Here is a 15,955-nt window from a genome sequence, read left to right as displayed (position 1 = left end):
ATATATATATATATATATATATATATATATATATATATATATATATATATATAATCTTATTCCTAACAAAATCTTCTTATAATATAGTCACAAGAGGATTTTCCTGAAACTAAAAAGAAAATATACTAAGAACACAATATTCTTAGCTTTCTTAGGAGAATTTCGTCCTTTGTCTATAATACGAGCTTGGTGGTTGCGTCTTTCGTATCGCGCGTAAGAGGATATTCTGTTTCAAGTAAACATACTTTCTTAAGTGAATCAGTAAAAATGCTTCTGAGTAAATCAGTAAAAGGACTATTTCATCGATGATCAGTGAATATCTACTGATTTTCAATAGAAACTTTCTGTTTACTATTCTGTTTTACATTTTACTGATTTGGACCAGTGGAAGTAAGATTTCACTGCAAAATCTGTAATGCACAAATTTGTTATACGTTATACCAAATTTAACTTTCTGCATTTTTAATGTTAGCATTAACGGCTTACATGTAATGACACTATCTATATTTGCAAAGTGAAATAATATTAGTAATGTGAACAGTTGTAATAATGGGAACAGTTGTTATTATTAACTGATCTTTTCAGTGAGATTTTACATTGTTATACTTATAATTGTGAACGAATAATTATAAGTATAACACATTTAAATAAAAAATACACAGATTATACTTTAGAAAATATCCCTTCTTGATTCAAAAAGAAAATGTTAGAATATCTAGTAAATTTCTGATTAATAGTCTACTTTCCTCTACTATTAGAAAAGAAATACTTTCTCGGTGAAAGTTTTCGCTTAGAATATAGAATTATAGGCAATAGCATCTTTTGCAACAAAAGTTCTTTTTTTGACTATTGGAACATTTTTTTTAGGTTCGGAAGAATCCTCTTGAGGCCATATACGTAAAAGGATTCCGCTAAGGAAGAGATTACATTTTTTTGAACGTTGTAATATGCATATAATATATTTAAAAAAAGTAAGTTGATCTTATAATTCGAATCTATGAATAAGTCTATAAATTTAGAGACTACAGAAGACTTCAGCAGAGTAGTTATTTTTGACGCGAGAGCAGCTCAAACGCGTCAGGTGCTCAAACAATCCCGATCGTTATTTCTCGGACATTATGGGACGGGCTTGCGTTAGCTTTAGCTTGCATTAGATGATCAGCCAATATCACGAGCGGCCAATGCGCGAGCATACTATATAGCATATACTCATATAGCATACTATATATCGAACTATACTCGGCACTCCCACGGGAGCGGCTTGATGCCGTTGTTCCCGTCGGCGGAGGAACATCGTAGAACATCCTGATGGATTCGTCTCGCGACGTCGACTCTCGCATCGCCAAGAGCTTTTTTGCACCTCCGTTGCAGACACACGTTACGAGTTACGGGTGTAGCACGATGCATATTATATAACGCGCATCCGTACACACACATGTACGCATGGACGTACAGCTATAATGTAACACTGACACTTACTTTGCGGCGAGGTTTACGGCGTGCCAGACCATGGGAGCCACGACGCAGGATCTCGGAGACGCTGCGACGAAAATTACGCGTCATGAAGCAATATACCACGGGATTCAGGGCGCTGTTTGCGTGTCCCAGGAACAAGCAGTACGAGAGTGCGTCTGTTATTGATTTCCCTTCTTCTGCGAACAATTGCCGATGGTCTCTTTATCTAAAGTATCCTCTGAAGCCGTGCAGGGAATTCATTAAAATTAATTAAACGCGCCGAACTATATGACATCGATATGAAAACGAATCCCTACATATACGCACACACACACATACATATATATCTCGCGCTACCACAGATGGTCGTTTGAAGCGAGGGTGAAGTCGTGGTGCGAAATGCGTCGCGGAGGAATTTATAATGAATGCGAATTAGCGGTCATTCTGCACGACTGAAGGCTGCAAATCCCGAAGGACATACGAATACATCAAGCTTGAATAAAGTCTTAAAGTTTACTAAGCTAAAACTCACTAGCTTTATAATCGTTCCTATTATATTTGAGTATAATATAGTATGATATGTCAAATGTCAATATGTCAAATGATATGTCGAAATGACAATAAAAAGTATTATACCGAGAAGGATGTCGATGATTATCTGAAAATAATATCTTGATATTCGGATTAATAAGCAGCAGATATGGTTATTTGTTAATTATTAAAATATTTATTAATGATCGAGTAAAATATATAATTAAACCAAAGTGCAACTGATATTCTCTCATAGCCAAGCAAATACCATTATTGCCAGGATACTGTAAATAAATATTCTGTCTCTATTATGTACTCTGGTATGGAATAAATTGTTGGCATTGTTAACACTATAAAGCTCTAATTACTAATTATTGAGTGTGTATCAGGAAATTACTGCACGTGATAGCACAAACGAACGTAATGTGACTATCATAGATTGTAACTGAAATTTATTATAACGCTAATATTCGGTTTCTCATATTTAGGTATTCGCGTTCTCGAAATAAATCTACGTTAATACAACATTTGTTTCTTTCTTTTCACTTAACATGTTTGCTAACACGGTTTATTTAGAGGACTCTCTCCACACAACCCCTTGTATCTCTTTGTTATATAATTGTGTAATAAGATAGACATAGTTTGATAATGTGGATATGGGAACAAAAAATTTTGTTGTCACACAAACGCTACTTTCTCACGAAAGATCGTTGCGTTCCACCTATGACGTTGGTAGGGAAGGTGTTAACAGTAACTATAGAATCAGTCGATGTGTATGCTCGGTCGCAAAATGGTCTGTACACTTTTTATCGAATGAACTTGCAACGCATCGAGTTGTCACAATTGATAGCCATTACTGATGTGCGTTCTGATGTGTATACGCAGTAATTGGTTATGACAGGAGCCGAAGTGGTAGTACAGGATGTGACAATAAATTTGGAAAGAAGAATTTATATTTTGAAGTAAGAGAGAACAATATCGAATAAGGTAAAACAACAAAAATTATTTTGCAACAATTTTTATATATTTTATAGAGTACGATAACGTAACGATGTGTTAAATCGTCAGCAGTTGTTATCAATTCTGACAACTCGGGGCGCTGCAAGTTCATTCAATAAAAAGAATACAAAACCATTTTGCAACCGAATATGCTTGCATCTCTCCCCGGATTATCATTGCATCGCTGCTCTTTTCTCGCACGCCTATATATTGCGAGTCAATTACCACGCGAGTGAATAATTAATCTGTCCCGCGTCGATACCTTTCACCGGCGATGTGTAAAATCTGATTGCGAACAGGATATTGCTGCGCGCAGAATAAAAGGTAGTAGTAGTAATCTCGCTCGCGCGAATCGTGTAGAGAGGATCATGATCGTGTAATAAACTGAAAACGGAAGACAACATTACAACGTCGTTCACGGAAGATCAAGCGCATCTGCAGTGCAACAAAGCACAAAGGAAGAAGAGTCTTCACGGCGTCGATTTTCATAAGAACGTTTGTACAGGAGCTTAAAGTAAGTAGCGTATTACGACAAGATAGAATCCCGATTTACTTCGCACACTTCACGGCACTGTTGCTCAGAATGTGAAGTGTGACAATCCGATAAATTGAAGGAATTTCCGAATTTAGATTAAACTCGAATCGGGATTCGATAAAATCTTTTCGAATTTTAAACCTTTCGGGGATACCGTCGTCCTACTTTATACCATTCATACGATTTAATTTGAAAATGTGACTTTAATTCACGACTGCATCGTGAATTTAATTGTCTATCTAATCTAATTGCCCGTATCATTCGCTTGCAATATAAAAATATTAGTATAAATAATATCAGTATAAAAATATCAGTATGAAAAATCAGTAAAAAATAGTGTAAAGAATCAGTATAAAATTTTAACTAAAAAAATATGTACTTTCACCCTTAAAGCGGAATCCTCTTATACACAACCTCAAAAGGATTTTTCTAAAGTTAAAAGAAAAATATCTTAAGTACAATGTTATTCCTCCTTATTAGAGAAAGAATACTGTCTTGGTAAAAGTTTTCCTTTAGAATATGAGTTTACAGGAAATGACCTTGCAATTAGACCCTTTTCTGTATCGGAATATTTTCCTCTTGATTTCAGGAGAATCCTCTTGAAGCCTTGACAAAAGAGAATTTCGCTAAGGAGGTTATACTTTCTTGAGTATTGTTTCAATATGTCAATATATATAATATATATGTTTCAATATGTCAATATGTTTCAATATGTCAATATATATATAAATTTTGTGGTCGCAAGAAATCATTTGTTTGCGGTGTAAATTTCGTACTTACGCTTTCCTGCAAATAAACTATATCGTAAGATGAATGTCAAGTTACATGGGATACTCCCATTTCGGAACTTGACATATCAAGTTGTTATTATTTTTCGCGTTATGAATTTCGGCTTACGTGTGGTGAAATAAGTCGATCTCGTGTATCTAAGCAACAGATATTACTGAATTATCGACGCTGTCGTACTGGGAGCCCCGCCAATTCGGGTAATTTTGAAGGTTTTATCAGGGGAACGTCTCTTTCACCTACTCAACACCTGCCAAAGTGACATATTCCCTTATATCGGCTCGTTAACTCGATAAAGTTCCCACTAACTAGTCCAGAAAATCCAATCTCGTTCCATTCCTATTCTCTTTATTGCGCTTCGCACAATCGATAGTTACGCCAGTGAAGGACGCGTTTGCTCGTTAAACTCGCATTGAAAACACAAAATTGATAATTTATTGTATAGAAGTGGCAAATGTGGCCAAGGTGCGCGGAAATGTAAAAGAGAAAAGAACGAATATGTCGTGGATGACAATCGATGACGAATGATTGTGAATTATTACACGGATCACACGCATACAGGCCGACACAATAGCTTGACATGTAAATGTATTAGTTATGTATGTTATTAGGATTTTCCAATCGTAGATATTATTATTGATTTATTATTTATTGATTTTAGAAAGAAAAGTAGAAACGATGTGTCAAACGATGTAGCAATCTATCACTGTAACAGCTTTACATTATGTTCAGAAACAAATGGAAATAAATGGAGAACGATAACGCGAAATTTCTAAATACTCGAAAACTCGGCTACTCTCAAATTAGATCTCTCAACTAGAATGCCTTTTTTTTCGATTTTAATGGAACTCAGGGAAAAGTAGTTGTATTCTAAAAGGAATATTTTGTGATTCCGTTTCAACCGTCTTGTTTCACGATAAATGCATAAACAAAGCGTTTTGTGAACCTACCCCTATTGCGAACCGGTTCTTTGTACGTACTATTAAAACCTAGCACAATATTTTGAGCGCGCGTAATTGACATGGATATCAAAGGAATCCAAGCCAGTAGGCTTACTTCGTAACTTTTAACGACAGTGTTGTTATCGTTGCGTTGTCGTTCCTTAGATATAATATATGATAGAAAAGCTACGCAGTGGCAATACTGCGATAACGATTTTGTCGTTAAAAGTTACAGAACAAGCGCACAGGAATCGTGGTATACACGAGAATAAAGATACAACAAAAGTATGAAACGTACGGATAAAAAATACACAAAATATTTTAGATTTCAGCAACGTTCTCACAAAATACTCACCAATTGCGCCGAGATCGACTAGCAATCTAAGCACGTTGTAAGGTAGCCAACATAGGGCGAAGAGCACAGCAAGGAGCAGCAATATCCAAGCGATTCGTCTCCTCTCACGTACCAGTCTAAAGCTCTACAGGACAGAAAGCAGAGGCGTGTCTATTGAATTTAGATTGGAATTAATTGTACGCTTAATGGATCCCGCCAAAATTAGCATAGATAGGTTTCGAGCTATTTATGGGAACGAAACGAGAGTTGATCGACCGGCAAGTCAATCGATTTCGAATTTTATCGAGCGAACACGGTGACATTTCTCGAAACGGCACGACGAATCTGCGATTAGTTCCATCGCGGCACCAAGTCACTGTTGAAGTGTTTCGAAACGTTATCCACCCCTCTCTCTCTTTTTTCTTTCACTCTCGCGTGCACGCGTGTCATTCGGTCGGGATAGTTTTGCGCGAAACAAAGGTCGTTTCGCGCTTCGAAATTGCGTTGTTGGGTGTTATTTACAGGAGAGTGGGTCACCAGCTCATGGGAGTACTCGAGGATATACACGTATATTCTTCGGGACGCGTATCTCGTCGCGGAAATTGCACGATGGCGTCATTCGGTGGAGCAATCGTACGGCACAATTTCACAAAGTTCGTAGCGCATTTCGTCGCGGTTTATTTGTAACTAATTTATCGCGTAGTTGCACCATTGGCGCGTGAGCACGCGCACTGCGGAACCATGAGGATGGAATTGAAAGTGGTGGCGCGTGTAAAACTGCAAAGGGTGAATTTGTTACGTAGTCTTCTCCTCCTCTTCCTCCTCCTCCTCCTCCTTCGCCTCCTCGTCATCATCTGCCACGTGGGGTTGTTGTGTATAATTCGACGCGGCGGGATGAATCATAGCCCATAAGCCAAATTACAAATTGCTCTCATCATTCTTGCGTTACGCTGTTTCATTAAGGAGGTCAAAGCGGAGCGGTAAGACAAGGGGAAGCATCCCGAATCGAGGATGCATGATTACGCTTCTAATTTTAATCGACTTCGCACGATGTGCTTACGGCGCTCCAACATTTTCATCATAAAATTGTAAACGAAACTCGATTTTCAACGGAGATTAACGCAGGTGCCGTTTCGATGTTTCCAGTGGTGTTTTCATCGTCACACAATTATAATCGCTATATAGGAGGAACAAACGCGATTCATTTGTCGACGAGGGGAACGCGAGTGAGATCGAACATGAGAGAATAACACCGCAAATAGATGCCAAATTTCTGTCGACGAATTACTATTATTGGCTCGCCGTACTGGACGATTGGACAGACTTCAACAAACTGCTGCGGGATTTCTGCCATAAAGCATCTAGTGCGACGCGATTCAATTAGACTCATGAGACACATCCTTACGTGCTTTCGCGCTCGATCGTGTGAAATTGATTTATTGCGAACGTTTCTCGCGCACTGTTTTGTTTTTGTCGCGCTGCGGTGGTAACATCGATTCCGTCCCGGCGGTTACAAACGCGGTATACGATTGACATATTGCGCGCAAAAGAAGTAACAAATGAACGCGAACGCGGATAATGCGGCAGCGAAACATACTACATTACATGCATTCTCTCTCTCTCACTCTCCCCATGTTTCCGAGCGAATAAAGCAGTGCACAGAATGCCGTGTGCGAAACTATTAACAGTTTTAACCGCTACTAATGGACATCGCATGTTATACTGACGGCAATTCGATCTAACCTGCTGCGAGCTGGCGCTTCCCTCGACGCTGTCGCAGTCGAAGGGCGGTTTTCTGGAGCACAGGGTGCGACCCATCATTGAGTAGGCCAGTATCACGATGAAACCTAAATCCCCGGACACGCGACAAGAAGGAACCGAAAAAAAAGAAAAGAGAGACGTTGTAAAGGGCGGGAGGGCGACACGTAAACGAAGACAAATAGACTGGTCGGCCGTACGCTGGCGTGCGTAAGTAAGACGCGTAATTAACACGTTGGTGTAACTGTCAAGGCTGGAATTTGCCGTCGCATTAAGCCAACGTTCGCGTGCGTCCCGTCAAGATAGCGATTCTTTTACGGAGATATTGCGCGTCGCGATCAATAACAGACATCCGAGCCTGGAGAGAGTTACATCATTAAATTAGTTAATAGAGTTGCAGCTTTAAAAAAAGGAGAAAAGGACAGGCCAGTGAAAAAACGCGAGGAACAAAAGCATTGTTTATCGCCACAGCAGCACAGCCACCATGCGGTAGTTCGCTAAAGATATTTAGCGGCCACGTCACGCGCAGCCCTGTCACCAGTTCTGAATCAATCAGCGACGGATTCTCGTTGTGCCCGCCCTTCAACGTCCGATAAGGACGCATACTTTTTTCCAGGCACGACCGAAGCAAGTGAATTAGGTAGTAGTCAAGCGAACAGTGACAGGCGAATTTTTCTCCGAGATACGGCTTGAGATATTAAGAAATTCCTTCGAGATGCTATAGCAAAGGAAAAAAAATAGAAACGAAAGTAACGCAAGAGGTGTTCAAATATTTCGAACACCTGCAGCTCGCTAAATTAAAGGCAGCTCAAATCACGTGAGAATCCGGAAAATCTGATAAATGCCTCGTGTCGAGAGGGGACACGTGTCAAATTTAATCGCGAGTCTTCAGTTAATTTGCGAGCGAACGAGCGAGACAGGAAACGGCGACGTGACAATAGCAGGCCTGCTCTCTTTAGTTGAACTAAATTACACTTTTTATCTTTAGAATGAAATAAGTATATTACCTAGCGTGGAATGTAAAAAGAGCAAAAAATGCCAGTGCAACACTGCAGCTAAAAAGAACAGACCTAACGATACTACTGCAATATGCGATGAAGTTATCTCGTATTGACCGATTGTAACTTCACGGTGGACGAATCCTCATCTCGATACTGTCCTCGTGCCTGAAATTTGGCCAAAGCGACGTGGCTTGGCTCGTTTTTCACATAACGGGCGTATAAAGACCAGCCATCAATCGCGACCCCGTCATTAATCATACCAACTTACCCGGAACAGCGTAAACAAGGATAAAACACGCGGTACCGAAGAGATGCGGCCGGATACCCAAGGGCTTGAAGTCCTCCGAGCAGATGTAGAAGGCCGGCGGCATTCGTGATGTGCGCGTCCCATGCGAAAAGTTCCCTCTTATCGCCCAGGCTCCTTGGAAAGTGATGTTGTCGAGCTCTGTGTCCAAACTGTGAAGAGTCATCTGCAACGAAAGACCAAACAATAAATTCGCAATACCGCGGCCCACGCAAGCGAGAGAACGAGCGGACGGCGTGGCCCTTTGTGACCTTATATTTGATTTACCGTTTCGAGACGAAAAGTGATTTTTTTTCACGAAGCAAGTCCGCTCGCGATACAGTGAATCGAACAATGACTTCGTAAAAATTCAAGCGATTTTCGCCGATTATTTGTCCGCATTCCGGTATTAATACGTCGACGTCAGGTAACTGTATTACTTATTAGATCGCAAGTGTTGTGGATAGAAGAAGTATTTCGACATGAAAAAAACAAATAAAAACAATCTCTTTTGCTTGATGAGAATAGGGATCCATCCCAAAAAATGTAATTCAAAGAATTCCGTTATTTTTTAATTATAGAGAAACAGACAATTTCTATAAAAGGTTTCTACTCAATTAATTGTTCTCAATTATTGCAGCCAAATTTTAATACAGCTGAATGTTCAAACCAATGCTTTCGGTCGCCATTAACATAGCTATTATTTCAAGTCGTGGAATTTTTATCTGGTCTCCATTTAGTTACACGAACTCAGATTTTTTCATGTATGGTAGAAACGACAAAATATTATCAATAAAATAGACTAAATTGATTAAAATAGACTAAATTGATTAAAATAGACTAAATTTATTATTAAGAATGCAATAATTTGAAAAAATTAAAAACGGTGACTTTAAATTAGCTTTGACTGTCAACACGTCAAGGCGCTAAATAGACGACAAATTGATTGACATAGGCTTGCCAATGACCTCGCTCCAGACAACATGCACGTGACTAATTTAACTAATGGATTTACGGGGGTATGACCGATATCGGCTACTGTCCATTTCAATCTTCTCGAATTTGATACTAATTTTGGATAATTTTACTAGTGTGGCCCAGTGGACTCGGTGTTGACGCGCGTTCGATTCTTTAATTATCATCAGGAATATGGCTTCGTACAATTAAAAGAACAACTTAATTTGTCGTTATTAACGCAATATTTTTTTTTTGTTATTTCATCGCTGCACTTTATCATTGATATTTTACGTTTTCAATGTTCTAACAAAAACAACAGCGGTAATCGCCGAATTAATGATATATTTAGTCGCTTTAATTTTGCTCATTAAACAGCAGTAAAAATATTTTTACAGCACGTTTTTGTTATTTATTTATAGATTCGCTGAGTTATTTATTCCATTAGATACGCATGTAATTAATAAAGCGCTAATGTAAATCATCAAACGAATAGAGAGAAAAGAGGGAAGGAAGAGAGAAAGAGAGAGAGAGAGAAATGAGATAGCGATGGGGAAGGGTGTACTTATCGCACCCTTTTTAATAACAAGATAACTCTACGAACCTTTATAGTCTCCAAACAGATAGCACTTAATATCTTTTTGGACACATTACTGTTTAACAATCGACCCACTCAACCAGGTAATATCGCTACCACGTCTTCGCCCACGCGCGTGTCCTACTTGACACGTGTAACATTCGTCATCTTTAGGGATTTAGATCATTATTCTTGCTCGCTCCTCGTTTTCTCGATCGCACAAAGTACAAGTTATCGTTAAATCGGAAATAAATGGATTTACAGAAAAAGAAAGAAGAAGAACGGCAGGAAATGTATTCATGCGCGAACGCGCGGGAACGTCTCGCCACTTCAAACACTTTTAAACCAGACCAGACCGTCGAAGATTTCTGAGATTTTCCTCGATATTTTTCCTTTTCTAATCCGTATCTGCATATCGGTATGGCATAAAGCATTCCTCTCGCGCAAAAAGCAATCGATTTTAAGGTTCGCAGATAACTGTGAGAGAGCGAGAGAGCGCGCGATTCACCCTATTTACATTTGCAGCAACAGTACGCGCGCTTTATATTTGAACGATCGTCAGTCAATTGAAACGAATTGACGCGTGTACAATGAGCCACCGGTATATTGGTGGCGTGACTGTTACGGAAAAACGGATACGAGTACGAGCACGGACGGACGCAGCTTTATGCGAGAGGACAGTATTAATATGAATCGACCGGGTCACGGGGAAACTTCGACTTGCTCTGCGCGACGTCGAACCCCTGCGCGTACGTCGACATTTCCAATTCTGCAGTGTATGCATTTCCCCGCACGTTGGAATTAGTTTAATCTAAGCTCTATTTGCAAAGCACGCTGGGACCCCGGAACGCTTACTAATCCGTTATTTGCGTAACCGGGCACGATACACTTGGTTGTTCGGCTGCCGTGGCTCTCGAGAACATCCCGTGTAATCTCGCGAGTCTACGCCGAATTCTTCCACAGCGCCAGGCGATAAACAGCCTGATCCTTCAAAGTTACGGACATCGCTGAAGGTTTCCTTTGACCGCCGTTCAAACTTCCGCTTATGTATGCGTGTACGGGAAGAATGGAACGTACTTGCGCGAGAAGTTCGTTGTACATTTATATCAATCTTTATTGATGCATTATTTCGCCATAAAGCGCTGATGAGAACTATGCTGAACTACGAATACACATCTCTCGGGGATAACGGATACGTTCCTCTGGAGGTTTACATGTAGGAGGATAAATACGTCCCAACAGGATAATAATATATCGCCAGGCAAGCTTACGATTTCGTGCTGCTCCCGCAGGAATTGACATGCATCTTGATTCGTGGGCGCGCGTCCTTTATTTCGAAGATATGGATTCGTCTTAGGAATATCTCTTTGCGTAAGTTTCCTCGTAAATTCATGTTAGAATGCATGGTAGAATGCATAATGATGCTTGATTGCTTATCGACTTACATATATCCAATAGAGTTCCGCACACACCTGAGCGAAAATATCACAGCTAGACCTTCTATCTATCCGCCCACTCACTGGGATAGACAACTGTTTGCAATCTGCTCTTGGATATTGGACAAATATCAGTCGATTTTTTTCGGATTATATCGGATTATTGGAATAATATTCATAATCCTTTTATTATCTGACGATACTCATAGTCCGATCTTACTGTCGAAGGTCTTTGTTCCGAACTCTCTTTTAAAGGTAAAACTGCTTCTAAATGTGATTGAAACCACTCAGAAGGCTTGTGAGCCATATTTAGAGAAATTTTTATCGATAAGAGAAAGTTTAAAATGAAGAGCTAAATTTCATGAAGTTTTACTCAAAATGTATATAAGAAATTTTAAACAATCTTAAATGTAAAATCAGATCAGTGTTGGGCATCAATGGGTTGAAATTTTCTTTGACTAAAGTAATCGGCAAAACAATCATCCAAATTAACCATCATATATGTAGTCATAAATAATTTAATCAATTAATGAAATCAATTAACGACCAAACTGTGATTTGATTGATTGTACCTTGACTAATAATTAATATCGTCAATTGATTAATTATTCGTGATTACATATAGCGTTTAATTAATCTTAATTATTGATTGAACGATTATTTTGGTGAAGGAAAACTTCAGTCGACTAATATCCAACACTGGATCGGTCTATAAATATCATTGTTAGAATTAAAACCATAAATAGAATTAGATAGGTTCAGTTATTGTTCCAACGAACGTTCAGCAATATGAGTAGGTGGAATATAAGCGAAAATGCAGATGTGGGCGACATTGAATGTGTGACGCAAGAATAATTTAATTATATCTGCTTTAAAATTAGAATGGACACAAATCGAAGAACGGATTACATTTTTCTGATTCCTACGTCCAGCGAGTTTTATTCTTGCGGCATAACCTCGCGATATAACTTTTATTATTATATGTTAAATTTAATATTTTAATTTCTCTTTGTTATGTTTTAATTATAAGCAAACAACTTCGACTTCGAAACGAATCGTCGTGTAACGATGTAATTTCTACGCGTCTTCGAGCGAAGAATGTCCGCAGGCATGGCTACTCGATATACGTCCTTTGTGACGGACAGCGATACGTGCAACAATTAGTGTAGAGCTCAATATCGACGTCGACTCGGAATCAAGATTTACTCACCCCTTTGAGGACGGGCGCAAAGATACTCAGAGCCACTAGCCAGAGAGCGACGATAACGAGCACGGTGCTCTTGCGATTAAATACACGACGGAACGCCATAGGGCTCCTTATTGCCAGGTATCTGTCGATGCTCATCGCCGTTATGGTGAACACCGAGGCTGCAACGGCAACACCTGCAAACACCCATAATCCAGTCGGAATATATTTTTTAAATTCTTTGGAATCATATACTCACACACAAAACGAAAAAAAATTTACTCAAATGGATGGTGAAAATACTTAAGTGACCAGACGTCCCGATTTTTCACCCTTTGTCCCGAATTTTTTCGAGTGCTATTCGGGACACCGATTTGTCATCATTTTCAATGATTGTCAAATAATTTTCGGATCTTTTTTCCCCCCCCCCCCTCCTCGCCCCTCGCTTCACACATTTATGAAGTGTCCCGAATTCTGGGAAATCTAGTCACCTTAAAATACTACTACTCGGAATCAGATGAGTGAACGTTTAACTCAAGTTTAAAGTATGTTCTTAATCCATATGAGTAAATGTCTCAATCGATTAAAGTAAATTTATTTGTGTGTGACTATGGAATATACGTCAAATTTACTATTTAATTTTGAATAAAAATATTCATTCGATGGTATGGAGAACCATAGAGAATTCAGTCGGTATAAGTAAAAAGTTGCGTAAATTTGAATGACTCAAACTGTTATTCTAGTTTTTGAGTGGAATATTACTCGAAGAAATTTAGAAAGTAAATTTTGGACATCGTTCACTGAATTTATTTGATCACGGCAACATCCATGAATGCTTATTGATTTGATTCTATAATCAGCCGAATTGTGACACACAATTGCCGAATTGTGACACAGCCGAATTGCGAGATACAAGAATTTCTGCGTTCTTTCTGACCGAATTCAATTAATTTGAGTTTAAAATCTGCCGGAATATGCACAGAACGCTTATTTTCTGTCAAAGGCTCTTAATTCACGTTAAAATTTAAAAGCTTTGCATTTATCTTAATTATTCTTTCCTGCGATCCAGCGTTACTACAAATTACGAATAATTTCATAGTCCATCCCACGAGATATTTGTGAAATTACAGTTTGAGCAACAGACGTGCTGTGAGAAAAAGGTAAGCGACATCGTGTCTACGTTTTCTCGACGTATTTGCTTATTAAAAATTGCAAACAAACTTCATGTCACGTAACGAGCGATAAAGTAATGGAATAGCAGTAGAGTTTTCACATACGGATTATTAAAAAACTGCATGTACTTTTGATCAAGCTCATGGTAGTAGTGTTTGTATATTTTGATTTTCAAAGAGTCTCGTTATAACGAGACTGACTTGGCTATGCGCAAGTTATATTCACATGCATTACATCATTCCATGATGTTATTAAGAATATACCGCTTGAAACTGTTACTGCCTTCCATAAAAGAATTTTATCAACATGCCGGTGCGTGTGCAATACTGTGATCCTTTGGTCGAGAAATGTAAATTATTACAGAAAAACGCGCCTCGCACAGAAATGCTTCGATGGAACACGTGGATCGATTAAGCTTCTGCATTTTAAAATCTTTCTTTCTCTCTCTCTTTCTTTCCAAGATTAACATACACGCAAGAAAGTAAGGTCGCGCTTAATACAGTCAAATGCCAAATGTCAGGATGGTGTATCCATTGTTTCTACTTCTCATAACGGCATTTTTGTTTGCATTTGCGAATACGATTGAAGTGGGCAAAACTGATAAGCCCCATGGACATTTGGAGTTATCAGTCTTGTGTATTTCTTTTTTCTTTTGTGCTGAGAACACGTCCAGAATATAAAAAAATGAAAGAACTTTTTAGTTCTGATATCTGATAAGGACATTTTAAATTACGGTATATCTAGAAACATGATAATATAGAATTTATGTGATCACCATTTCTATGCGGTTAACATCCTTCCCGCATTATGCATAATGTATGCTGCGATACATTATTATTTCCATAATTTCAGTTATCGCACTTTCGCAGTTATCGTTAATAATGTGAAAGCTACTTTTATAGCGGAGACTTTCTGATGATTATCATCGTTTGTTTTTCTTTTCATCCCTGAAAGACAAGCACGCTTTCAGCGTGTATGCATGATAAAAACAATATCTCTCGACAGGTTAAAGTGGTAATGGTACACATCGTGCGCGTGCCATGTTGCGGATATCAGAATACAAGTAGTTAAAAGAATAAATGTGACACATGTAATCGCGTGTACATTGTCGAGGGTAAAAGGAGGACATACCAGAACGTATCATGAAAATTTACTTCGCGAGCTTTTTAACTAACTTCAAAAAAAGAAAGTTCTCAAGTTTGCGCTGTATGTATGTTTTTCTGTATATATATGTTTATCTATTTGTTTATATATAACTTATAATTCGTATATATGACTTATAATTCAAGGACTGTTAAAGATATAGAGATGGATTTTTTATAGCTTATTCACAGCATGTTATTTACTCAGAATTTGTCCAGTGACCTGGAAATACTTTCTTAGAGTCCAAGAACATTTAGAGATACAAACTTTTATTTTTAACTGACTTAAAAATAACTTTTTTAATAATAACAAACCTTTTCAACAAAAATCAACCACCATAAAAACCTCAAAAGCTCTGGAAGGTATGAAATAATTTTGGCTCAATAATCTTTTATGTACCTACAATTCTATCTTAACATTCTAACGATATTAGAAATTGGTACGGGAAAAGACAAATTATATAGATAATAAACTACATATATAACTGTAGGGAAGTAAATAATAAAAAAAAATATGATTCAATAGAAAAGGTATGACTCAATAAAAAAGTCAGGTTTTCATGTCGACTTCTAATATCGTTAAAACATTAGAATAGAATTGAGAAGAAAATATAATATCAAAATTATTTCATACTTTTTAAGATTTTTGAAATTTTTAAAGACGTTTTTATATAAAGAAATGTTTTTTCTATTACTATAATTAGTATATTATTACGCTCCACTAAATTGTCTAAACAATTGCATTTAAATTAGGGGATAATACTTCGAGTGAGTGAGCAAAAACTTCAAGTCTTGAAGAAAAATACCTGCGAATGATTTAGAGAAATGTAAACATGCATAACTTGTTCGCACGCTTCATTGGAG

General features: G+C 38.1%; 1 protein-coding gene across 1 annotated transcript in view; it reads right to left on the bottom strand.

The window, feature by feature from the left end:
* Window positions 1-15,955, bottom strand: part of LOC116854101 — a 59,047-nt gene that overhangs the window by 15,018 nt on the left and 28,074 nt on the right. Inside the window, exons 8-12 of the mRNA XM_032835688.1 lie at window positions 12,801-12,973; window positions 8,609-8,810; window positions 7,325-7,428; window positions 5,603-5,726; window positions 1,480-1,652 (exon numbers count right to left, since the gene is read on the bottom strand). Coding sequence (XP_032691579.1) covers window positions 1,480-1,652; window positions 5,603-5,726; window positions 7,325-7,428; window positions 8,609-8,810; window positions 12,801-12,973 — 776 coding nt within the window. The remainder of the gene's footprint in view (window positions 1-1,479; window positions 1,653-5,602; window positions 5,727-7,324; window positions 7,429-8,608; window positions 8,811-12,800; window positions 12,974-15,955) is intronic.

This window comes from Odontomachus brunneus, unplaced genomic scaffold, assembly GCF_010583005.1.
Source record: "Odontomachus brunneus isolate Ranch 3 - 2012 unplaced genomic scaffold, Obru_v1 Obru_scaffold_008, whole genome shotgun sequence".
NCBI classification, from domain to species: Eukaryota; Metazoa; Arthropoda; class Insecta; order Hymenoptera; family Formicidae; genus Odontomachus; species Odontomachus brunneus.
This window is presented reverse-complemented; position numbering and strand designations above follow the sequence as displayed.